Here is a 24,522-nt window from a genome sequence, read left to right on the forward strand (position 1 = left end):
TGAGCTAAAGTCTCAACATTCGAAATTCTATGTACTTCGGTTGTACTGTACCAGGGAGGCAACTTCAAAATCATTTTCAGAATTTTGTTCTGAATCCTTTGAAGTGCTTTTTTCCTGGTAGTGCAGCAACTAGACCATATTGGCACAGCGTAAAGCATGGCCGGTCTAAAAACTTGTTTAAATATTAGAAGTTTATTCGTCAGGCAAAGTTTGGATTTCCTGTTTATAAGAGGATACAAACATTTAATATATTTGTTACATTTGGCTTGAATGCCCTCAATGTGATCTTTAAAAGTTAATTTTTGGTCAAGTATTAATCCAAGATATTTCACTTGGTTTGACCAGGAAATTGGAACTCCGTTCATAGTGACTATGTGACTACTACTAGGTTTCAAAAACGAAGCTCTAGGCTTATGTGGAAATATTATAAGTTGAGTTTTGGAAGCGTTGGGAGAAATCTTCCATTTTTGTAAATAAGAAGAGAAAATATCTAAACTTTTCTGCAGTCTGCTGCAAATAACACGAAGACTTCTTCCTTTAGCGGAAATGCCTGTGTCATCAGCGAACAAAGATTTGTGGCAACCCTGAGGCAAATCAGGGAGGTCCGAAGTGAAAATGTTATACAATATAGGCCCAAGAATGCTACCCTGAGGAACTCCTGCCCTAACAGGTAGTCGATTAGATTTGGAATTTTGATAATTTACTTGAAGAGTTCTGTCAGTTAAATAATTTTGAACTAATTTCATAATATAAAGTGGAAAATTAAACTTTTTCAATTTAGCAATCAAACCTTCATGCCAAACACTGTCGAATGCTTTTTCTATGTCTAGAAGAGCAACTCCAGTTGAGTGGCCTTCAGATTTGTTTGAACGAATTAAATTGTTAACTCTTAAGAGTTGATGAGTAGTTGAATGCCCATGGCGAAATCCAAACTGCTCATCTGCAAAAATTGAGTTCGTATTGATGTGAAGCATCATTCTATTCAAAATTATCTTTTCAAAAAGTTTACTTATTGAAGAAAGCAAACTTATTGGACGGTAGCTAGAAGCTTCAGCTGGATTTTTATCCGGCTTCAAAATTGGAACAACTTTTGCATTTTTCCATTTATCAGGAAAGTATGCCAAATGGAAACATCTGTTAAATAATTTTACCAAGAAAGACAAGGTACTCTCTGGGAGTTTTTTGATGAGGATATAGAAAATTCCATCATCACCTGGAGCTTTCATATTTTGAAAATTTTTAGTTATAGACCTTACTTCGTCCAAATCAGTCCCCCAGGAATCATCAAAAATATTCTCCCGAGAGAAAATATTCAGAAAATCCCGAGCAACCTGATTCTCAATAGGACTAGTAAGACCCAAACTGAAATTATGGGAACTCTCGAATTGCTTAGCAAGTTTCTGAGCTTTTTCCAAATTTGTTATCAAAATTTTACCACCTTCTTTAAGCGCTGGAATAGGCTTTTGAGGTTTTTTCAAAATTTTTGTGAGTTTCCAAAAGGGTTTGGAACTCGGGTCTAATTTAGAAATATTATTTTCAAAAGTTTTGTTCCTCAGGGCAGAGAATCGCTTTTTAATTTGTTTTTGCAAATCCCGCCAGATAACTTTCATGGCAGGATCGCGTGTTCTTTGATATTGTCTCCTACGGACATTTTTAAGACGGATCAAGAGCTGAAGATCATCGTCTATTATAATTGAATCGAATTTAACCTCGCATTTTGGTACTGAGGCAGCTCTTGCTTCAACTATAGAAGTAGTCAGAGATTCAAGAGCATAATTAATTTCATCTTTGGTTTGCAAAGGAATGTTTGGATCGAAGTTATATTCCATAAATGTTCGATACTGCTCCCAATCAGCTCTATGGTAATTGAAAGTAGAGCTGTTGGGATTACAAATTATTTCTTGGGATATTTCAAAAGTTACTGGAAGGTGATCAGAACCGAAGTCAGCATGGGTAACCAATTGGCCACAAAGTTGACATGAATCAGTTAAGACCAAATCAATAGTGGAGGGATTTCTTGCAGAAGAAAAGCATGTTGGGCTGTTTGGATATTGAATAGTGTAATAACCTGCAGAACAATCATCAAACAGAATATTACCATTGGAATTGCTTTGAGCATTATTCCATGAGCGGTGTTTTGCATTAAAATCACCAATAATGAAGAATTTAGACCTATGACGGGTAAGTTTCTGGAGGTCACCCTTGAGAAAATTCTTTTGCTGGCCTACGCATTGGAATGGCAAATAGGCAGCTATAAACGTAAGTTGTCCAAATTTTGTTTCAACAGAAACCCCCAAAGTTTCAAAAACTTTGGTTTCAAATGAAGAAAGAATTTTATGTTTGATTCGTCTATGAATAATGATGGCAACGCCACCACAGGGTCCATCAAGACGATCATTTCTATAAATCAAGTAATTTGCGTCCTTCTTAACCTTATGGGCAGGTTTAAGGAACGTTTCAGTTATAACGGCAATATGCACGTTATGAACTCTTAAAAAGTTAAATAGCTCGTCTTCATTATCTTTAAGAGATCGAGCATTCCAATTTACAATATTTAATGCTTTAAAATCCATTACTGAATTTTAAAGTCATGACAATATTATTTGCAAATTTTACTCCAGTTTGAATAGCATCAAACATGGAGTTAGATTTAAGCATATCAGAAATCATGTCAATTAATGAATTCTGTAAAAATTCCATTTTGGGGGCAGTAATGCTTCCTAAGTCAAAATTGTCAAAATTTCCATTAGAACGTTGGTTAGTATTTTGATTTCTACCCGTTGCAATAGCAGCATAGGTAGCTCCATTAACTCGCTGAACATTGTTAGCAGCGAGGGGAGTAGGTACAGATGAAACATTTGAAGCAGGGGTGATATTTGTACCTACGGGTACGAATGTAGAATTTGTTCCTCGCTGACCGTTGTTAACAGCAGAGGAATTTGTACCCGTTCGGAAACGTGGAGCGTTTCCTACCTGTCGGTTAGAACGAGATTGTAGGATCGCTTTGCGAGTCTTACATTCCCAAAAATTGGATTTGTGGTTTTCACCACAATTTGAACATTTAAATTTCTTAGGATCTTCCTTCACAGGACAGTCGTCCTTTGCGTGAGAGGAATCACCACAATTCATGCATTTAGCTGGCATGTAGCAATTTTTAGTTCCGTGACCCCATCCCTGGCACTTACGGTACTGAGTGAGGTTTTGGAAATTTCCTCCAGTCTTCCTGAAGTGTTCCCACTTCACTCGGACATGGAGCATAAGGCTAGCTTTTTCTAAGGCCTTAAGGTTGTTTAGTTCACTAGACTTGAAGTGAACTAAATAAAAATCATTAGAAATCCCGTTGCGCGAATCGCCAGGACGGGATTTCATTTTCATTTTGATTACTTGGAGTGGCACAACTCCAAGTAATTTTGCCAGTTCATCTTTGATCTGATCCAGGGATTCACCACTGGGCAGTCCTTTCATGACAACCTTGAACACACGTTCAGTTTTGGTGTCGTAAGTAAAAAATTTGTGCTTCTTCTCAGTAAGATACTTGAGAAGACATTTAAATCCGTCCAAGGTTTCAGCCAATACACGGCATTCACCCCGACGTCCAATTTGTAGTGAAAACATAACTTTCACGAAATTCAAAAGTTCCATGCGAAGAGCATGGAAATCGGTAGTGGTTATCACAATAGGGGGAATCTTTTCCTTCTTGGCATTAAGCCGGGAAAGTTTACTAGAATTTTTCTTGGATGATGGATCATTCTCATCATCCGTTAGCAAATCAAATTGATTACTCAAATTAATTTCTTCAGAAGGGGGGTCAAGAGTTTGCCCCTTTCTTTTGCGTTTAGGCGCCATGGCGGCAGTAAATGTTTTATCCAAATCGACTTCCAAGCAGATTACTATAAGAATCTGAAGAATCGAAGAGGAATTTTCCAAATCGATATCCAAGAAGGATTACCTCGGGTAGGGTCCAAACAAGGATCGAAGAGGAATAAGAGGAGTTGAACAAGGTAGAAATTTTTTACAGGTTGAGCACTGAAAAGTGCTGTTTAAATTTGTTGTAGCTTTAGGTAGTAGTAACACTTCCTTAAGCAAAAAGCAAATAGATCCGCACGGCAAGAGAGCACGATGCGGACTGCGTCCAGAACTCTTGGTTTTGTCTTCAATATTACTAAGAACTTCACAAACATTTACTGCTTGAAATCGCTCTATTGCTCTCTCGTACGATTTACGTTGGAATACTGCTCTGCAGTCTGGAGCCCAAACAACAATAATGGGGCCATTCGCCGAAGATTCTCTGGCTTTTTTGCTGACTGAAGGCGCTTGACGCCCAACAGCTAAGTCTAAAATTTAAGACATATACATTTTTTGAAACCTGACAATTCTTTCCAAGTTATTTTCGTTTGTAACAGTATATGTAGTCTGTATAATCTGTACTTTTTTTACAACACGTCATTGGGACTATTTCTAGTCTGTTGATGCAAACATAACAGATAAACAAATAAACCTTCTGGTCTTAGAGTTACCTCTATGGCACAACGGCACTACAGTTACCTCTATGCTACAATCATGTCTGGCAAAGGTAAAAGGTTTTAGAATTCGTCAACCGCAGATGAGGGATTTTCGAAGATGGAAATTAACTTTCAAACTGTCATTTTTAACTGTGGATTAAATGTAACCCGACAATCGAGACACATTCATCGGTGGTATATGTTTACTGTGGAATAAATTGACTTTCGGTATGTTAGAACTAGCAAAGAACATGGGTAATTTATGTACAATTGAAATATATTGCTAACAATTTAAGCACTGTAAATAGAACATCTTTTTTAATTTCGCAGCTAAATACTTAGGTACGTAATTGGGTTTTCAAGCAGTATTTTTATAATAGGCAATAATTCTACTATGATTCAATAATCGAAGTAACGGTCTATGATTCTGGTAGGTAGTTTCGAGTTTAAAAAATACACCTAATTTTTAAAAAGCTATAGATAGGTACGAGACAAAAGACCCACTAATTATAGAATCAGCTTATTCTTGCTATTTTTATTCACCATGAAATGAAGCAACATTTTAGAGGAAGAAGCGTGACGATCACCTGTTCTGTAGAAGATGTAAACGACTACATGCAATAAAAGGGAATTACAATCTAACATTGGTCAAAAATATGCTGCCTCATCTATACATGGTCCCATGCAAAAACCAGCCCGTTTTACTCCTGTACAAATACTGCCGCTGTCACGCTGCCCTCAAAATTGATTCCAATCCTTTGGGTTGCCAGTCAGATGTTGCATCGGACAGTCGTCCGTGTCCTTATCATTGCCGTCAACTTCCATTTGAAGCGGCATGTCACAACCATTTGATGATGGTGCATGGTGATAGACATTGCAGTTATGATCCACATCCGGTTCGTACAGTCGGCGGGCGCATCTCTTCCGCCCGTTGCCGCCATCGCCGTTGCTTTTAGTTTGATTGTAGCTGAACAGCATCCAAAGCGGAAAGGACACTCCATCGGAGTGTACCTGCGCCGCTGGGTTCGCGTAGCTTAGTGGCGGGTGTTGATTCGGCACGGAGTACCCCGGGAAATGGGAGTCCAGTTGTGGGTGAGTTGTTTTCATAGTGCAATGCGGATGCAAAGCGCTTGGCTGTTGTTCTGGGTGGTAACCGATGGGAGTGGTTAGCGGAGTGGCATCGATTGTACGCTGCTGCTGGCTTTGGTAGGTGTCATATGGGTACGGGTATGGATAGGGGTTGAAGTAGGGCGAATAGTTGTTTTGCTGCATGAATACTGGTCCGTTGTAGATGTGCTGATTGTTGAATTGCTGAATGTAGGTAATGCCGTGGTTCCGTGGTTCACTCTGTGCGCAGTACGGATTGTATGGATCGAATTGACACGATGTTGTTGATGGCATCTCCTGGGTCAACTGACGCAATTGTACAATGTACTGCTGGTACGGAGTCAGCGATGTTGGTCGATTAGGATCCAGCAACTCTTGCCAGGTAGTTGCACTTTGAAATGGTTGGAAGAACGGCTTCGGTGTTGGTTTGTGCACAGAAGTCTGATTCGATTTAACCCAGGTATACCGTGGAAACCAGTAAGGTGTACTATTGTAGGAAACTGCTTCCGGTATGCACTTTACATTCTGAGGTTTGACTGGAGTTTTCTCGAAATCCTGCGTCCAGGCCGAGTAACGGTTGATATCGTCCTCCTTATCGCCCAAGTACAAGCAGCATCGACCCCTATGTTTGTGATCACAGTGATAGCAGTACGAAGGGTCCGGAGTTGAGCATCGCCCAAGTGGAATGTTGTTGTTTTGCTTCAGAAACATACTTTCCATGCGCAAATCGTCTTCCACGTCTCTGATATCGACGATGCGCGCGTTCAAATCAGCACGGTTGTGTTGATCGCGGTTACTGAATCTGTACAAAGGTCGCGATTGTTGAACGTTTGGCAGCAGATGTTGGATGTCGGCACTGTAGTATTGTTCGACGCCACTGTGACGAGGACTTGGCATTCTGGATTCAGGTAATTTCTTAACCTTCTTCCTCGAACCACTGCACTTTCCCCCCATTGAACTACTATGCACTCTTAACGATGGATGTGTCCCACGTTCTAGTAACTGACTGCTTTATTGTGGAAACATTCCTCTTTTTATATGTAGCCCTTGAACTCAAACGTATTCTACCTATACTAAATGACTGGCCTTTAAATTTTGTATGCTTTTTATAAAGACATAAACCCAAAGACAATACCACTCGATTACGAAGTATGCGAGGTAGATTATTAAGAACAAATATTTGCTGTGCTATTTTGGCTTCACTCGGACCCACCTTCTTTATGGCATCGTATTTTTTCAACACGCCTCCTAACTGCAATTATGTAAAATCAATTATATTTTCAGTTTTTGTATCTGTTGAAAATCAAGCATTTTTTAAATTTTGACTCAATAAGACCCTTAATTAGAAGTAACAGTATGGACTTACTTGTAGGTACCTATCACTGTCACATTTTTTTCAACGCCCAGCAAAATCCAGCACCGGCGGCAATCTCCCTGATATTTACTAAAGCTTCTATCCTAGTCGGTGACGTTCTGAAAAGTGAGAAAATCAAATCATAAATCATTCATGCGCTTTCGGCGCAAAGGCCAATAATTCTTACACATTCTCCACGCCTCCCGTTCCGCAGTTTCCGTGTTCGTTCCAACCCCAAGTGTACAAACCATCCACTGCCAACGCCAGCCCATGTTGCGAACCCAGACAAAATTTCTCCACCTTGCTCTCCACATCCAACAGCACTGGCTCACTGTGATCCCCATCGGTGGCCACACCCAGCTGCCTATAATTGTTCCTTCCCCAAAGGTAAACTCGCCCGTCGTTCGCCAGATAACCAGAATGAGACCACCCTGATTCCAACTGTTTCACCAACTGACATTGGTCCCGATTCAGTTCGCTCTCCTTGGGACATTGTCCAAATTTATTATCCCCTACGCAAACAATTCGCCCTTGTCCCAGTTGAATAACCAGATGATTTTCGCCACTCGCAACATTCGTAATGGGTTCCGTAAATCCCATCTCATAAAATTCCACGCCTCCGTGCACGCTCGGTTGTATATCCTCGTTCTGTAACCATTTGGTTTTTCCCAATAACAGCAATTTACCATCCTCCGTTAGGATGCAAGTATGCCTCAGCCCAAAGCAAACCTTTTTCGCCTTTGTGCCATTTGGCAGTGCCAATTTCGTCGGTACTGATAAATATTTCTCGCAACGGTTTCCCACTTGATGCCACACATTCGATCCCCACAGGTACACATCGCGTTCATTCGAGATAGCACCGGAGACATCCCAACCGCAAGAAATCGAACTAAAGCCATACTTCCCTACCAACGTGAATCGACAAACGTCTTCGGTATGGCCAAGTCCTAGCTGGGCTCGATGGTTCCACCCGGAGCAGTACACATCACCCGTTGTGTCCAAGGTAATAAGCGTATGACCACCACCAGCACTGATGGCGGCTATTTGGCGTGGATCGAAAGGAAGTGACTCAACCTGTTGCGGACATTCGCACATTTCTGAGCTGAAACCGAGACCGAGCTGACCGTGACTGTTGGCGCCCTGGAAATAAGTAGAAGGTGATTTACCATTGCCGATTAATTTATTTTATTTTTGCTGGTTTGCTTCGTTGGTCGACTTACCCAGCAGTACATGATGCACTCTTGATAAAACTGAAAATTATTACTTTATTAGGTTCACTGTTAATAGCTTATTAACTACCTACTACTAGGCAAAAATAATAATTTCTTATGTTCTCCAACACACGGTATACATAAACACCGTGCCTCCAACCGATCCAACAGTGTTTTTGCTTGGGTTTACACATTTTTTGTTAACCGCTGAAGGAAGCAAAATAATCGACATACAACAACAACATTGAAATATTTCAGCTCATCGCGGTGGGCTTGATGGTGAGTATAAATGAATTATAAATCGAGAGTGAATTTTCAAATAGCCAAATTAGTTTACGTGAGCGAGTCAAGAGCAATGAGCTGGATTACCGAGGTGGAGCAATCGGGTAATTATCGAATTTTGTTCATTTAAATCAAGAATATATATTTTCATTGTAAAAACATATGAATTATTATTCACAGCTACAAAATTTTGGTACTGCGGAGTCAATCGATTTTAATGTGCAAGCCAATGGAAAATTACTTTAAAAATTTCTCAACTGTAAAATTGGGTTTGCTACACGGAGAAGAAATACTACCCGAAATTTGAGTTCGTTTAACTTAATTTTGAGTTGAGCCTCTCTCTTGCACTCGTTATTGTTGTCTGAAAAGTAACGAGAGATTTGATCCAACGATATATAGATCAGCCCAATAAGTTACTTGTGAGTAAATTGCATAATTTGGAGGCGAACCAGCCCAAGGCTGAAAGCCTCCTTAATAAAGATAAATAATAATAATAATAAATTGTATAATCTCCGATTTACACGAGGCGTACTATTGAAAGATTAGTGAGTGCCAGGGGGAACGACACTTCAGGATTATCCCATTTTTACCAAAACCTCTCATAAAATTTTCAACGTGAACAAAATTTCAATCCATCCTATCTATTCTTTCTATTCTCAACTTATCCCTTCTGCATGCACACAAATTGTCAAGCAAGCCGTTCAGTTTCTCGAAGTTTTCTGGTCGACCGGGAAGCACTCTGCCATAACCACTGTCAGTTTTCAATTTTATTCACATAAACACCACGTATGTTAGCTGCACGAAACGAAAATCAATTATTTTAATCATGTGTTTCACTTATACATTTTTGCCAACATAAGCCTTATACATTTTATAAGACATACCACATAGGTCCTATAAGAATGCATTAAAGTTATGTGTGACCGCTTATACATTTCATTTGACACATGATATTCATTAACTTTTTGCAAGGCGTCTGCTTATTAGTTGACTTATATATTTTATGAATAATCAGCTATCCAGCTTTCCATGCTCGGTAATGGCGGCCTGTTTGTATGAATAAATGTATCCTTCACTGTGCTTTTTGACACTAACTGGAGGGCGTATGTTGTTCCATTTTCTACTGTTCCTGGGAGAGGGAAAGGGAAGGGGTTGAAATTCGAACATCCAGGTAGTTTTTTTTTTTTTTTTTTTTACCTAATTATAGAGATTTTTAGCCATAGGCTAGTTCATCTCTTACATCCAGGTAGTGTTAAAAAGCACAGTAAAGGATACATTTATTCATACAAACAGGCCGCCATTACCGAACATGGAAAGCTGGATAGAAAATTGCCAAAAGGTATAAGGAGATTTCTATCCGTGTGGCTATGCCGGTTAAAAATCGGTGCGAAAACCTTGGCGAAAACTTAAAAAAGGTGACGGCTCGTCTAAAATCGGTCGCGAGACAACAACAAGTGTATCACGGAGAAGACGGCAACGCTCATCCATTTCTCGGACTCAAACCGATCAAATTTGACGGATAAGAGCCCAGGTGTCTGTGAGCTGTAGCATGGAAGTTACGACAACCAGGTGGAAAAGGAAGTCAGGTCATTTTTCCACTCGGCTCAAGTTTTACTCGTTTACTCGTCAAGGATTCGGAGAAGAAAGAGATAATGGTGAAGGAAGACACCCACCGGCTGATGGAGCTTCTGTGCAAGAATATTGTGAATCAAATTCCCGTCCAAATACAGCTGGGAATATTAACCGGAAGCTAGTGATCCATCGCCACCACCCGTTCTTCGTACTGTGCAGTTTCAACCTACTTGGTACGGAACCATTTTCTGCACTTGAACCATAGAGGTAACTCTAAGACTAGAAGGTCCCGAAATAACGTGCTCAACTTTTTGGCTCAGCTCTGGTACTCTCTTCGGTCCCAAGCTAATCGATTCACCCCTCGAAACATAGGAAAAACCAATAACCCCTCATTTTATCTGTCAAACTTTCATAGCGAATCAAAACAAACATTGCGTAGTACTAGAATTTCGACTAGAATGGGGTACGTTAATCGTTTGCTTGGGACCAATAGGCTAGTCAAGTAGTGAGCCAATTTCAAATCGTTGCTTTCGTATTGATTGTTGCTTGAACTGTGATCTTTGGTTAACATTGTTGGGCGGTGTCCATTAATTATGTAACGCTAAAAATCGTTAACGTTACTCTGAAAATGATCCCCCTCTATTTATTACGTTACGCTCTAAAATATACCCCCCCCCATCCGACCGTCTCATTTCATTAATTTTTGATTCCGGTATGTCTTTTATTTCTAGGTAATTGTATTATTAATATTCAAAATAAAAACAAAAGATCAGCGTACCATTGAGTACCTTCTTTTCAAAAGTTTTGCATAGCAAAAATCTCATGATATAAAATTAAAACATATCCATTTTGCATGCAAGATTTAGTGATGACATTTTTTGACCTGTATTTTCAAACTTTACATCAAGAAACAAAAAAAACAAAATGTCCTCGTTTTTACGTAACGAAAAGCTTTACTCCTCCTCCCCTATGCAATAATTCGTAACGATATATAAGTGTCACGTAATTTATGGACGCTGCATTGCAGCAGATTTTTCTTCTTTTTACACCTATCCTCTTCGGGTTCGGACTTGTATTCCTCTGAAACTTTTTAACACCCCTCACATCACATCCATTCCTTGATCTATCTCATCTATTTTTTTTTCTATCCGTGCTCTATTTTCGTCATTTTCGTCAACACGACACACTCAAAAAACCTCATCAATTATGTTTTTCCCCGAAAATCCCAAGTGATTACTAGACTGAAAAAATACATCCAAATGAGTGTCATTCCCCTTGGTGAGTGCCCTTTGATAACCCCACTATTTGCAAATTTATATATTTAATGTAAATGTAAAAAATGAAGACAAGGCTCGAGACAAGGTCATTTTGAATAAAAAATACAAGATCCAAAATGACTTAATGTTTGCAAAAATGTGAATGATTGCCCATAAAAAAACAATTATGAAAGCTCGCTCTCATACAAATCCCCAAAGAGAGGCGCTATGAATGTGATTTTGCTTATGTAATCGTACTTATTTAAAATATTTCCAGTGTAACAAAATCAGGGGATGGTCAGACCTACCGATTTTTGGGATGCCTACCGATTCACAGACGAAAGGTTCAAAACTACCGATTTTTCACTTTTTCTACCGAGAATCACAGATTTCAAGGCTGTGTTCCATTTGGTGAATTTTCACTTAAACTTTACACTTCAAAAATAAAATATTGTTTTCATAAATCCCTCTGTTGTTGATCGTACGATTTTTTAGAAGGTGTTTGTTAAGATTGATTCCTGATCGGTCAGAAATAAATCTCCTGGAATACTAGGTTTATTTGAAAATTTTACATCTGTCAAATTTAAGTGAAAATTCACCATCGGAACCTAGATTGGAACACAACAGGCGGTAAGTCACTCCGCCACCTTGTGCTAAACACATAAAAAACACTCTTCGATACACTCAAACACCCTTCAATCACCATGAGGGGTATGTTTACATTCGTGTGATGCTCTTTTTGTTTTTGTTGCATTTTTCTTAAGTTTCGATCACCCTCCAGCAATCGATAGGATTCCACAGAAATCTGGTCGGGAAACGGACTCAGGACTCCCACAATTGGGGATAATGATTCAACGTCAAGCTCAACATTATAAAAACAGACAATTTCAGCCTCCAATAAGCTAAATTATCCGTAACTATATGAAGAAATGAGCGGATAATAATCATCAAGTCAATGGTTGACCGATGGCTGTAGAAAGATATGTCTTTCTAATTTGGTAGTCATTCTATCCAGCTTTCCACACGAAACGAAAATCAATTATTTAATTCATGTGTTTCACTCATACATTTTTGCCAAAGCATCAGCCTTATACATTCCATAAGACAAACCACATAGGTCCTATTAGAATGCATAAAAGGTATGTGTGACCGCTTATACATTTCATTTGACACATGATCTTTATTAACTTTGTGCAAGGCGTCTGCTTATTAGTTGACTTATACATTTTATGAATTATCAGCAATGAAAATTTGCCAAAAAGTATAAGGAGATTTCTATTCGTGCATGTTCGGTAATGGCGGCCTCTTTGTATGAATAAATGTATCCTTCACTGTGCTTTTTGACACTATCTGGAGGTTCGAATTTCAACCCCTTCCCTAATAAAATTGTTATGGTTATTTTGCTTAACGACGTGTTCCGGGTATCATCCAAACCATTTGTGGAATAGTTCTATTATCTGGGTTGTCGTTCGTTTATGGTTATTTTTTATTAGGGTTCCCTTTCCCTCTCCCAGGAACAGTAGAAAATGGAACAACATACGCCCTCCAGTTAGTGTCAAAAAGCACAGTGAAGGATACATTTATTCATACAAACAGGCCGCCATTACCGAGCATGGAAAGCTGGATATACGCACTACCAAATCAGAGAGATCCGGCCCACACCCAGCGGTTAATTCTTGCAGGACGAGTCTAGGGGGAACAATAACGAAGGTTGATCGAATGGTTGCTGAGCAGATATAGGGTCATGCGACACTTATAGCGAATTTGTTTTTCATTCAGTTCCAACCTGGATCGGGTATCAAGATTGGGTCTGCTTGTTTTCTGAAAAACGTCAGTTTGCTCGTTTGTTTTTAAAACCTAGCTCAGGTTGAAGTTCGCACTGACAAAAAGTTCGGTTTCGCACTGGGTTGGAACTGGTTCCAAGCTGGATAATAAACAAATTCGCTATTAGTTAGGGGAAACATGTCAGAAGGGTCTAACTCGAAACGCAAACAATGACTTGGATCGTCGGTTTCTTATGAATGACAACACACCCACTCAAACTAACTAAATCATCTGACAGAACAATGTTTGTTCCATGAGTTGGTTTACTCAGATTCCGTGAATGTTCAAGAGAAATCGACGTTCAAAGTCATTGTTTATGTTTCGAGTTATACCCTTCTGACATGTTTCGTCTAAGTTTTAAGATCCGCAATTACAAAAATGATGATGTACTAAAAAAATGTCATTCAATTTGACAGATATAAAAACGTCATTACTATTTTCACCCACTCGACATCTGAGAGTCAATCGTTACTTTGATTCTTCAATTGCGCGTGGTTGGTTTTCATTAATCTCCACTCACAAATGTTTCAAATTTCTCGAAAACCTTCTTATAAGGCGGCCTACCGATGACTACCGATAAAACTAAAAAGGAACAGCTCTATGGGGTTGTACCATAGAGGTAACAAGACCACTGGGTCTCGAAGAAAATCATTATTATTTTTGGCTCACTCAGTACCAGAACAACGGTCCCAAGCAGTCCCAAGCTATTTCACTCACCCCTGGATGTTCTGCATGAATCCACACACCCCTGATGTTATCTGTCAAACTTTCATAGCGAATCAAAACAAACATTGCATAGTACTAGAATTTCGACTAGAATGGGGTACGTTAATCGTTTGCTTGGGACCAATAGGCTAGTCAAGTAGTGAGCCAATTTAAAATCGTTAGTTTCGTATTGATTGTTGGTTGTACGCAATGGTGACGTAGGACTTCTTCTTCCTCTTATTCACATTTCAAGCTTTTTGCTTAGCGTATATTAGCTTATTGCGTGCTTTCAACTTAGTGTTCTAAATGCACTTCCAGGGAAGTCGATAAAAATTCCAACCTGACAAATTCCCTCGACTGGACCGGGAATCGAACTCACCGCCCACGTAATAAATCTAATTTGTTAACTGCAGCAGAAGCTTGTGTGTTGTGTAGGAATTGCACATTCGGGCAATTTTCAATAGTGACATTTTGAAAAATGATGAAGTCTTATACCATAGAGGTAACTCTAAGACCACTGGGTCCCGAAGAAAATCATTATTATTTTTGGCTCACTCAGTACCAGCATAGAGGTAACTCTAAGACCACTGGGTCCCGAAGAAAATCATTATTATTTTTGGCTCACTCAGTACCAGAACAACGGTCCCAAGCAGTCCCAAGCTATTTCACTCACCCCTGCATGTTCTGCATGAATCCACACACCCCTGATGTTATCTGTCAAACTTTCATATTATTATTTAACTTTATTAATGAGGCTTTCAGCCTTGGGCTGGTTCGCCTCCATCAAACTTTCATAGCGAATCAAAACAAACATAGTGTAGTAATAGAATTTCAACTAGAATAGGGTACGTTAATCGTTTGCTTGGGACCAATAGGCTACTAAAGTGGTGAGCCAATTTAAAATCGTTAGTTTCGTATTGATTGTTGTTTATACCCCGTTCACATTACAGCCTATATCACGTAATATAAGCTATCTTGCAATGAGCACTCATACATAGGATTTCCAGTGAAAACTAGATGTATGAGTGCTAATTGAAAGACAGCGTATATCACGTGATATACGGTGTAATGATTGAAAATGGTCCAGGGATAGCTGAGTTATTAACGTTCAAAATCTTTCATAATTTTGTTACATATTCCATTTCGGGTTTTCACAAAATGTACCCCCATATAGAAATTACAGACATAGTCCTACGTCAAAAGTTTTGAGAACCTACCCATAATGAAAAAAATGATCAGGCTAACCTGCCTGAACGGCCTGAACACGTCATCAGCAAAAAAGCAAAAAAGGGTACTTACCGAGGTACTTTCCTCAATACCAGTAAAGAACCCAATTTGAATTCGACTCAATTCTCAGTTACTCTCATCGTAGCGTACATAACGTACCATTGATTTCAGAATCCATCTCTTGATTACACGTCAGTTTGTCTGTTGACATTCAGTATTCCTCACCCGCGAACCCCGCGGATAAAGTTATCATCGACGAAAGTAACAAAACCAAGGACAAGGACAAGAAAAGTGCGAATATAACGATTCTGTGAAACCGCAAACGTTCTCCGCGCTGTTTATTCCAGCATAAGCATTCATCGACAGAAGGTGCAAAAAAAAAAACTGGGAGTTGTTTGCCCCGTTGAAGAAAATAACGTTCAGTGAAAACCCCGTCTGCCTCGGATTCAGTAGTGCCCTTATTGGAAAATTAGTGTTTACTTCCGCCAAACGGAACCCTTTGTACGTAGATCAATCCGTTTTTTTTTATTGTATTCACCCGACGGGAGCAAATCAACAATCCAACGCCAGCAGCAAGAATGGCCGAGATGAAAGTGGAAATCGACAGCGACGCTGAGCAGAACTATTCCATTGGCAGCAATGTCGATCCAAAGAACATGCAAGAGCTGACGATCTACGTAAGTAGAGGCCGATAAATGGTGAAAAGAGGGCGTAATTAAATTCGAAAGCTTTATGATTGATCATTTTCAGGTCCAGAATCTCCTTCAAAATGTACAGGACAAGTTCCAAACCATGTCGGACCAGATCATTTCCCGTATCGACGACATGGGCACCAGGATAGATGACCTGGAGAAGAGCATTGCCGATCTGATGCAGCAAGCGGGTGTTGAAGGTGCCGAAAAGTAGACGTCTCTCAGGAATCACTCGGAATAAGGTATAAGATGTAATCTGCTATCTGCTACTAGGTTTATGTTTAGATTTTATGCAAGCATGCATGAGCTAGTTCCGGCTTCCCTTCTCTATACTGTTTGGACGAGCGACATACAGGCGTGGCATTTATGGGAAAACTGAATGAATCCGGTAGGGTGCAGTAATATTGGGAGGGAAGTATAACATTATCGACAAAATTCACACATTTTTTTTTGCAATCACCTAGCATTACGGGAAGAAGAGAGAAAAATAACAATCGGTACGAACGAAGTAAACCAAAAAACAAGAATACAAATTTAAATATAGAGCACCCAGTAACAATACTCCTCTTGTCAGTTTCATTTATAGCTTCATGTTCCGAACGATTCCGTTGATCGATTTAATAAAGAAAGTTGTCCTGCCGTTGTTAGTAGTTTGATCGATAGGGGCTTTCTTGTGGAAATCTTGATTGCTCTGTGAAGGGAGGGGAAGCTTGTTTATTGGAATCCATTTTTTACTTGTTGTAATCTTTCAGCTTAATAATGGTAAACTTGGAATCCACCTTGGTTGCCTTCGCTTGCTGCTTAAGTGTCGCTTGTTCTTCGGAATCCGTTGCGGTGTCACTATCGTCATCACTGTCGCTTTCTTCCGTGCTCGTTTTGGAATCTTCCGAGAGGTCCCGTTTCATAGAATCCTAGCCAGAACAACGACAAATAAGTTGAAAGTAAATCCTTAATGACTAATTCCCGCGATAAGATGAGTCTTACTACCAAGGATTCTGCCGATCGGTGCATGGCTGCATCTACCGCTGAAGATCGGTGACCCTTTCGCTGGCCGGTTGCCATCAGACGCATGACATGATCTGGGTCGGCTGGCGATTCCTGTGATGGGTCCTGTTCTTGGGAAGAGTTCAGCGAGGTTGAACTCAAACTTTTATTCTTTCGATTCCCGGACGAGGTGGCCGCAAACATCGAACTCAATGCTCCCATCGATTGGGATTTGATGCGCTGCAGGAAGTACCGATCGGAGAGTTCGTCTTGTTGGAGGAACTTTTTGAATTGCTGCAAACGATTGGGTGCGAGGAGGTGGGAATGTTAGTAAACATAGGTCGCGTGTTCTGTGGGGAGTGAGAGTGAGATATTTGAGATTACCCTATTTTGCCGTTTGATTTCTTTGTGAACTCCCTTGTGGAAAGCGTATCAATAGAAAATAATGTTCGCATTAAATGACTGACTAAATTCAAACTGATTTAGCTTTCAATTACGCAAAAAGTAAATGCTAATCGTTTTAGTTCAGACATTAGAAGTAGTTTTGTAAAGTCTGCGAGTTTGTGATGTTATTTAGGAATGTCCGCAATTCCTAACATTATGTTAAAGTCCAAAATTTAAAGATTCCATAATAGTAACAATTCAACTCTCACCTGGTAGTCCTTGTTCTCATCGATGTCGGAAATATCCTGGTAGGTAGCGGACAGTACCTCGACCGCATTGGTATGAAACTTGAGCTCTATCATGACGAAATCCATCAGCATGTTCTTGAAATCCACCAACTTCTGCTTCTCGAACTTCCCGACAATCTCCTCCATCTCCTTCAGGCTCTTCGATACCTCCAGATTGGACTTGATCAGTTCCGCATCTTTGGCCGTCTTTTTCCCTCCCCGAGCATTCCGGGCTCGGGCCTGATCCAGCTGTTTCCGCTTGGCCAACTCTTTGTCCCTTACCATGATGGTATCCTTTACGCTTTCCTTGCAGTGCTTGCAGACCAGCTCGTACTGAGACAGTTCGGAGACGATCCGACTCTCCAGTCGCTTTACTTCCAGATCCTGAAAGTCGCCTATCAAGGTGATGGCTTTGGATAGGCTGGACAAACCGTTGGCGAGGGTTTTGTTGTACTTTTCCGACGAGGAACAGTCCTGAGTTACGTGAGCCAGCTCGTCGGATTTGTCCCTCAGTCGGGCTACTTTCCGAGTGAACTCGGCGAATGCCCCGCACAGCTCGCTAAAATGTTTCTCAACGCCGCTGATTCGGTCCAGGATGAACTTGGACTGCTCCTCGCACAGAATGGTTCCGGTGTTGGCACTTCGCAGCATAATTATTTCGGATAAAGGAATAAGAAGTGTCTTCTGAAGTATTCTAAAGAGATTGAAATTATGTTATGTATATGGGCCACGTGGTTGCTAGGATACTACCAGAATGCAAGCATAAAAAACATGATACAAATTTAGGGTGACCAACATGGCATTTCAGAAAGTAGTAAATTTGAGAACTTTGCATCAATCGAACCGACCAATTTATTCATTTTCCTCCGAACCATGTTCCATAATGATAGAAAGCGACGAGATATCGTCGACGGCTTGTTCCAGCTGAAATTCCGGTTCGTCATTCTCGACCAGCATGTCATCCTGGGCCATCACCATGTCCACCATCCGGCCCACGTTGCTCTCATCCATTTCGACTTCCTCCAGGTCCATGTCGGTAGTGTTCTCCTTACCCGTCGAGGAGGATGGTTCCTTGGCAGAAGCAGCAAGTGTTGCGGCCGCTTTCTGTGATCTCTTGTTAGCAATGGTCTTGAGCAGGGCTTCCGCTTCCCTCTTGGTCTCTTCGTGCTCCAAACACTTGTAGGCAAAGTGCGATGCCTTGTCAAATTGATCATTCTTCTCGTAGAAATTTCCCAAAGTCATGTAGGCATGGCACAGAGAACTCTTGTCCGCAACGGCCTTTTCATCCGAGCAAAATCTAAGCAACGCCGGAATGGCTTTTTCGATTTCGTCTCGCTTCTCGTACAGACGAGCCAAGTTGTACAATGCCACACCTTCGATGTCCCCGACGTTGTAAGCCTTCTGATAGCATTTGAGAGCATTATCGCTCTTATCCAGCTTTTCGTATGTCTCTCCCAGGGCAACCAGCATTCGGCTGTCGTAGGGACGCAGCTGTTGAGCTGCTTTGTAGTAGTGCAAACTGTAGAATGGCATTTTCAGAATTTCGTACGCTTGCCCAAGGCCGTACCAGGCACGGAAATCACGTCGATTGACCTCTGCAAAAATATCAGAATAAGCTCATCAAAATTATCTCAAACCACATTTAACCAGTCTTACCAACAGCCTGCCGGTAGCTCTGAATAGCGGCATTTGTGTTTTTCATCTCCATGAACTCATGCCCCATCAAAGTCCACGCCGAGAGATACCTGGGATTCAGCTTCAACGCCCTCTGGAAGTACACCACGGCCTTGTGATGATCCGCCCGGATGCTATAGTAGTTCCCTACCACGCAGCACGTTTCCGGGCTGTACTTGTTGATGTCGACCGCCTTGTGCGCCAGATGGGCCATCTCAGTCTTCATGTCCTTCACAAAGAGCAAGTTCGAGTACGAGTCCAAATTGTCCAACCGGTACGGATCCACCTCGTGCAGATGCCGGAATATTTCAATAGATTTGTCCACGTCCCGCTTGTTCGAGAAGGCAATCGCCAGCTGCGTCGGTATGAAAATACACTTGCCAAAGCCGGTGGTTTGTAGATGTTCGAAAATCTTAATTCCTTCGTCATTTAGGAACAACTCGATATAGGTGTATCCGATGAAGATCTGCTTCATCCAGTGGTTGGGCAGTTTTAGGTTTTGCAGCATATTTTTATCGGTAACCAGCGGAGCCAGCTCCAACCACGAACCCCACATCGTCGGTTCTGCATTGATGGCATCCACAAAGATCTGCACCGCCATCTGATTCAGGTCCAACTTCTTCAGGATGACCCCGTACAACCACAAACAATATCCGTCCAGTTTCTTTTGGCCATGATCCGCCCGGAGCGTGGCCAGCAGTTCGGAGAAGTCCTTCACATGACTGTTGGAGTTCACTATCGAATTATCGCTCATATTGTCCAAACGCTTCTTCTCCTTGGACATGTACGTCGCATACATGTGCAAGAATCGCGGAACCGTCGAGCTGCAATTTCGCGTAAAGTAAGCCGACCGGTCGTACTCCCGGACGTCGAAGTAGCTCTTTGCCAACACGTAGTCATCGTACTCCTCGCTGGCAATGCCGGAATGCAGATTTTCGAATGATTTACCGGTATGCTTCAGAGAAACATCAGACAAACCGTGGTTTAGCTCCGATAGCCATTTGGCACTCTGTACCAGACCCCGCTTGTTACACTCGATTATGCCCAGCAGTAGGTCCTGTTTCACGTCCTTCAGGTTTATTGACAATGTTTCGTTCATTTTCCGCGTCGGTGCGTTCTTTATAAACTACGAGAAGACTTGCAGATTATTCACAAAAATTTGCATCTCCGCAACGAAAAAAAAAAAGTAAACCGCTATTTTCTGTTGATAAACAAAACTCGGATCGACAGCGGGCGTTACAGCTGTTACGCAGTTGATCTGAAATATTTCAAAACTCTTGACAGTGTGTGACAGTTCGCCAGCAACAACATAAGATTGCACTTTTCTCGTGTGCGGTGTGCAGTTTTGCATTGTTGTTCCAGTTTTGTCCTCGTCCGATTTTTTCTCATCAGCTTCAACGCAAAAGTTCTTCACACTTCCGTGTATTTTCGTGTACCCCATCGTCTGTGCTAGCAAAATGTTCCACCTCTAAACATGGGCAACGATCAATCGCAGCTGAAGGGATTGGAGATCAGCCGGAAGGCCATCCAAGTGACGGACTACTGGTCCCTGTACAATGGGGAAATCCCGACGGAATCGAGCGTATCGGCAATTTCGATTTTCCAAGGCGAAACCCTGGTGACGGGTCAGTTTTGGACCAATCAAAATCCGCTGGAGCGGGCCATCCGGAACCTGAAGATCTATCGACACCCGAACATACTGAAGTACATTGCGTCATGGAACAAGGGTTCGCTGAAGATGTTGGCCACGGAACGCTGCCGACCGCTGGCCACTTGCTTGAACATTACCAGCGATGTGCAGATTTGTTTGGGTTTGAGGAACGTTCTATGCGCGCTGATCTTTCTGATGGAACAGGCGAATGTGCGACACTTGAGCATCAGCATATCTTCCATCTACGTAACCGATGATGGAGCATGGAGGTTGGCCGGATTCGAGCATCTGTGGACAGGTAAAGAGTTCAACTTAACATTGCTGGAAAAGTCTCAGCCTTATCGCTACCCGAAGGCGATCGATCCGGAAGAGCTTAAGAACAAGGGCCAAGGAGTGGAGCAGTACGCCTTCGCCGTAATGTGTGAGGAAATCCTGCACAACAAAACCGATAGCAACATTCCCGCGGTGGAAGATTTCAAGTTTTACTGCGCAACACACCTGAAGCATGCTAACGTTTCGATGCGTCCCAAGTTGTCCGCTATACTGCTTCATCCGCTGTTTAATCACGATTTCATCCTGATACATTCCTTCCTGACGGAACTTCCTCTGAAGAGTCCACAAGCCAAGATGGAGTTCTTCACCGGCTTAGCGGATCGCCTACGGACGTTCGATCCGGAAACCGTGGCCGAGCAGATGGGCTCGTTGCTGCTGTCCCGGATAGTACTGCTGGATACTACTGCTCAGCTGTGCGTTACCCCGTTCATTCTGAGACCCAAAACGGACGATCTCTCGTCGGGACTGTTTGTGGCCAGAATTTTCTCCACATACATAATTCCAAAGGTGAAGCAGGTTTTCTGCGTGCAGGATGCCCAAATTCGTCTGACGATGTTGGAGTATTTTCCGGATTATTTCCTTTACTTCAGCTTGGAGGATTTGAAGGACCACATTTTGCCGCAGGTAAGCTGATATATACGATAATTGAATACCTATTACACCTATTACCTATTACTGTTTCCAGTTGCTTCTTGGCATAAAAGACACCAACGACGTCCTCGTAGCGAAGACCCTGCTCTGCCTAGCGGATTTGGTTCCGGTTCTGGGTTCGGGCGTCGTGATCGGCGGCAATCGAAGCAAAATCTTCGCCGACGGGCGACCTCAGGGGGTTCCCGATCAGTCTAATCCCTGGAGTGGAGTTCGATCCATCACTCCGGTCATTGGTTCCGGTGAATTTCTTTCCGGTAGTCCCATTCCTGGTGGAGGTGCCGCCGTTGCTGGCACCGGAGAGAACTTTTCGTCCATTGTACACGGAGGAGATTTCAACTACATGCCGGAAAGGCTTTCCCCGGAGGGAGAAGACATTGACCACACCAACAGCGATCTCGAGCTGGAGGTGGACGAATGGAGCGATTGGGAGAACGATGTAAACGAACACACCGCCAGCCATCATATCAATGTGGAACAGGAAATGGAATCAGCCAAAACGGAGCCGGCGGAAGTCCAAACTGATTCGACTTCTGCGCAATCAGATAAAAATGAACCCAACAGCAAGCTGAAACGATCCGACCCATCACAGGCGGAAAGCATAGAGAATTTGGACATTAAAATGAAGCCGTTCAAAAAGCTGGATGCTTCCGCGGAGGAAGACATGGACTTTTTCAAAGATATGGAACCGGTTATACAGAAGGCGAATGTGCTGCTCATAAACGACGGTGAGGAAGAGGAAAGTAGTGAAAGCGTTCCCTTGACTACCGCGGTTTCTGTGGAAAAATCTGTGTCCGGCGCGAACGAACAAGAATCGCCGTTGATCAAGGTGGACAGCAGCCGGTTCGATATCAAAGTGGAAGACTTGGAGGTCAACGAGGATGGCTGGGATGACGAGGCGAGTGTGTGGTGAGTAATGGAACATTTTTTTTTAGCACGGGGTTAGTTAATACGCAAATATAGTTGATGTAGGGTTAGTGTAATGGCTTGACCGCGCTGAGGCAGATACATTGTTTTTGAGTCCTACCTGTTGTATGTTTTGAAACAGCTTACATTCTATAAGAGTAACGCCACCTTTACCATTGAATAAAATCATGAAATATTGTCGGTACCGAACAGGATGGTATACCTTGGCTAAGACATATCCGTATGATGTATGGATTCAAAATCAATAGGAATCTTTAAGGATAATAGGAGTTGTTGATAACCACTGTCTTAATATATTTCTAGAATTTTATTACAGCCGATATCTATTGTGTAGTGGTAAGCGTGACTGCCTCTCACTCCAAAGGGCCTGGGTTCAAGCCCAGTGGGTAAGTAAAGCCGTTGGTCCCTGGTCCATGAGTTAGCAGTATCACAGTTTATCTCAAAATTGAGCGTAAATTAAAAAAAAACTGCTGTATGAGCACAATTTAAAAGGATACATGTCTGAATTTTTGGCTACTGGCTCATCAAACATTTATCGGTTATCGGTATAGTATTGAGCTTCTTTGGTTGAGTATGTAAGCTATTTTTGGAAAACGCATATTTCTCAAATAAAAAACACATATTCTTGAAATATATGAACCAAACTTTTTTAAATTTTACTCATTTGTAGTCATAATAAAGATCAATCATATACCCCAATTGTCAATTGTACTATAATCCGTCCACTAAGGAAAAAGTTAAAAATCGAGCGTTTTACTAAAATGACTCAAACCTAATACAGGCTCTGCCAATGAAGTTTGGAAACTTTCTATCCACAGTGTTTCAAAAACTTGTCCATTCAGATAGGTGTACACAAAATTTTGAGATACACTGCATCTTACATCTCATGAAGCTTTTCACATCTCTCATATCAATGATAAAGCCTCATGAAAAGAAAACGGAGAAGTAATTTCAGGGGAAACATGTCAGAAGGTTCTAACTCGAAACGGAAACAATTACTTGGATCGTCGCAGGGTGGCCAGACCTACCGATTTATCAAACCGAGTTCGGTAATATTTTCTAAATGTGTTGGCAAAATCCACCCGCAAGCAAGGTGACTACATATAGGTGTTATTATGTGTCAAATTCATGATTCAGCCATGTTGGATTTTTGTATGGGACAGCGACCGAGTTTGTTTACAATTTGCTCTAAAACCGCACATCCCCCACCCCCCGCGACATCCTCGCCAATATAGTGACAAAGCTGCATCATCATGTATATACCCACCATGCCCGCAAGGTCCATATCTCGGAAGAAATGTTGTTTCCAGAGTTGATAATAGAAGAGTTACGCAGAGTGAAGCTTGCAACACTGATGTCGATCAATGTTAATTTTTTTTGGCAACCTTTGTTTTTGTATACACCTCGGATGACTTCACCTGGGATGTGAAAGTTTCCTCTAGTTTCGATAACAATACTTCCCACGCAACAGAGTCAGTTTGTCTACTATGCTCGATAGGTAAACGGTTTGACAGTTCGATTGGTAGATTTTGGTTTCAGTCTGCGTAACTCTTCTATTATCAACTCTGCCAAAAGTCAGTTCAATGACTTCTCGGCACTGCCGCGGCACACTGAGAAAAAAGTTGTTGCAAAATAAGTGTTAAAAGTTCAAGGGGGGAGGCGGCTGTCAAATACGAACAATTACGCCTACCTCGCATAACTGGTTCAAAACGTAAACAAACCATAAGAAACCTACAGGGTTTGATTACGTTTGGAACCAATTTCATACAAGAATGATCAGTAGGCTAGTCAGTAGGCTTTTGACTGATTTGATTTGACCTGCCCCCAGGTAGAGTGACCACCTCTTGGTGTTGCCAGCGAGGTTCCCTAATAAAATTGTTATGGTTATTTTGCTTAACGACG

At 41.6% G+C, this 24,522-nt stretch overlaps 6 protein-coding genes across 7 annotated transcripts in view; 3 read left to right on the plus strand and 3 right to left on the minus strand.

Moving 5' to 3' along the window:
- The window catches only part of IKKbeta (I-kappaB kinase beta), a 526,241-nt gene that overhangs the window by 486,944 nt on the left and 14,775 nt on the right, over window positions 1-24,522 (plus strand). The gene's annotated exons all lie outside the window — the stretch shown is intronic.
- LOC135700864 (secretion-regulating guanine nucleotide exchange factor) lies at window positions 6,910-8,253 on the minus strand. The gene is made up of 3 exons (XM_065221520.1): window positions 8,184-8,253; window positions 7,151-8,103; window positions 6,910-7,082 (listed from the first exon to the last, which is right to left on the minus strand). Exons 1-3 carry the CDS (start codon window positions 8,193-8,195, stop codon window positions 6,995-6,997), a joined length of 1,053 nt encoding a protein of 350 aa, XP_065077592.1. The 5' UTR covers window positions 8,196-8,253; the 3' UTR covers window positions 6,910-6,994.
- LOC135700865 (heat shock factor-binding protein 1) lies at window positions 15,290-16,293 on the plus strand. The gene is made up of 2 exons (XM_065221521.1): window positions 15,290-15,717; window positions 15,791-16,293. The coding sequence occupies exons 1-2, from the start codon at window positions 15,619-15,621 to the stop codon at window positions 15,944-15,946; spliced, it is 255 nt and encodes an 84-aa protein (XP_065077593.1). The 5' UTR covers window positions 15,290-15,618; the 3' UTR covers window positions 15,947-16,293.
- Fam92 lies at window positions 16,429-18,179 on the minus strand. 2 transcript variants are annotated; one of them, XM_065221540.1, is made up of 4 exons: window positions 17,370-18,179; window positions 17,101-17,133; window positions 16,720-17,010; window positions 16,429-16,643 (listed from the first exon to the last, which is right to left on the minus strand). In XM_065221540.1, the coding sequence occupies exons 1-4, from the start codon at window positions 18,036-18,038 to the stop codon at window positions 16,464-16,466; spliced, it is 1,173 nt and encodes a 390-aa protein (XP_065077612.1). In that variant the 5' UTR covers window positions 18,039-18,179; the 3' UTR covers window positions 16,429-16,463. The 2 variants fall into 2 exon arrangements, with proteins under 2 accessions (XP_065077612.1, XP_065077613.1); XM_065221541.1 differs by lacking the exon at window positions 17,101-17,133 and having other exon boundaries at window positions 17,370-18,175.
- Cdc23 (cell division cycle protein 23) lies at window positions 18,222-20,178 on the minus strand. The gene is made up of 2 exons (XM_065221539.1): window positions 19,044-20,178; window positions 18,222-18,982 (listed from the first exon to the last, which is right to left on the minus strand). Exons 1-2 carry the CDS (start codon window positions 20,158-20,160, stop codon window positions 18,240-18,242), a joined length of 1,860 nt encoding a protein of 619 aa, XP_065077611.1. The 5' UTR covers window positions 20,161-20,178; the 3' UTR covers window positions 18,222-18,239.
- Window positions 20,402-22,804, plus strand: LOC135700881 (protein-associating with the carboxyl-terminal domain of ezrin). The gene is made up of 2 exons (XM_065221538.1): window positions 20,402-21,669; window positions 21,731-22,804. Exons 1-2 carry the CDS (start codon window positions 20,536-20,538, stop codon window positions 22,604-22,606), a joined length of 2,010 nt encoding a protein of 669 aa, XP_065077610.1. The 5' UTR covers window positions 20,402-20,535; the 3' UTR covers window positions 22,607-22,804.

The sequence above is a fragment of the Ochlerotatus camptorhynchus genome, unplaced genomic scaffold (genome assembly GCF_037179485.1).
Source record: "Ochlerotatus camptorhynchus isolate MF236.1 unplaced genomic scaffold, CSIRO-AGI_Acam_v1.1 ptg000144l, whole genome shotgun sequence".
Taxonomy (NCBI): domain Eukaryota; kingdom Metazoa; phylum Arthropoda; class Insecta; order Diptera; family Culicidae; genus Ochlerotatus; species Ochlerotatus camptorhynchus.

What these genes read in the sequence shown, in the direction of transcription:
- LOC135700864 (XM_065221520.1), bottom strand. An exon ending in ACGGGAGGCGTGGAGAATGT is followed by an intron (nt 7,083 to 7,150) that starts GTAAGAATTATT and finishes CTCACTTTTCAG; the next exon opens with AACGTCACCGACTAGGATAG.
- LOC135700865 (XM_065221521.1), top strand. Translation starts at nt 15,619, where the DNA reads ATGGCCGAGATGAAAGTGGAAATCGACAGCGACGCTGAGCAGAACTAT. An exon ending in TGCAAGAGCTGACGATCTAC is followed by an intron (nt 15,718 to 15,790) that starts GTAAGTAGAGGC and finishes GATCATTTTCAG; the next exon opens with GTCCAGAATCTCCTTCAAAA.
- Fam92 (XM_065221540.1), bottom strand. Translation starts at nt 18,038, where the DNA reads ATGCTGCGAAGTGCCAACACCGGAACCATTCTGTGCGAGGAGCAGTCC. An exon ending in AAATCAAACGGCAAAATAGG is followed by an intron (nt 17,011 to 17,100) that starts GTAATCTCAAAT and finishes AATCGTTTGCAG; the next exon opens with CAATTCAAAAAGTTCCTCCA. An exon ending in ACCGATCGGCAGAATCCTTG is followed by an intron (nt 16,644 to 16,719) that starts GTAGTAAGACTC and finishes TGTTCTGGCTAG; the next exon opens with GATTCTATGAAACGGGACCT.
- Cdc23 (XM_065221539.1), bottom strand. Translation starts at nt 20,160, where the DNA reads ATGAACGAAACATTGTCAATAAACCTGAAGGACGTGAAACAGGACCTA. An exon ending in GAGCTACCGGCAGGCTGTTG is followed by an intron (nt 18,983 to 19,043) that starts GTAAGACTGGTT and finishes ATATTTTTGCAG; the next exon opens with AGGTCAATCGACGTGATTTC.
- LOC135700881 (XM_065221538.1), top strand. Translation starts at nt 20,536, where the DNA reads ATGGGCAACGATCAATCGCAGCTGAAGGGATTGGAGATCAGCCGGAAG. An exon ending in AGGACCACATTTTGCCGCAG is followed by an intron (nt 21,670 to 21,730) that starts GTAAGCTGATAT and finishes TACTGTTTCCAG; the next exon opens with TTGCTTCTTGGCATAAAAGA.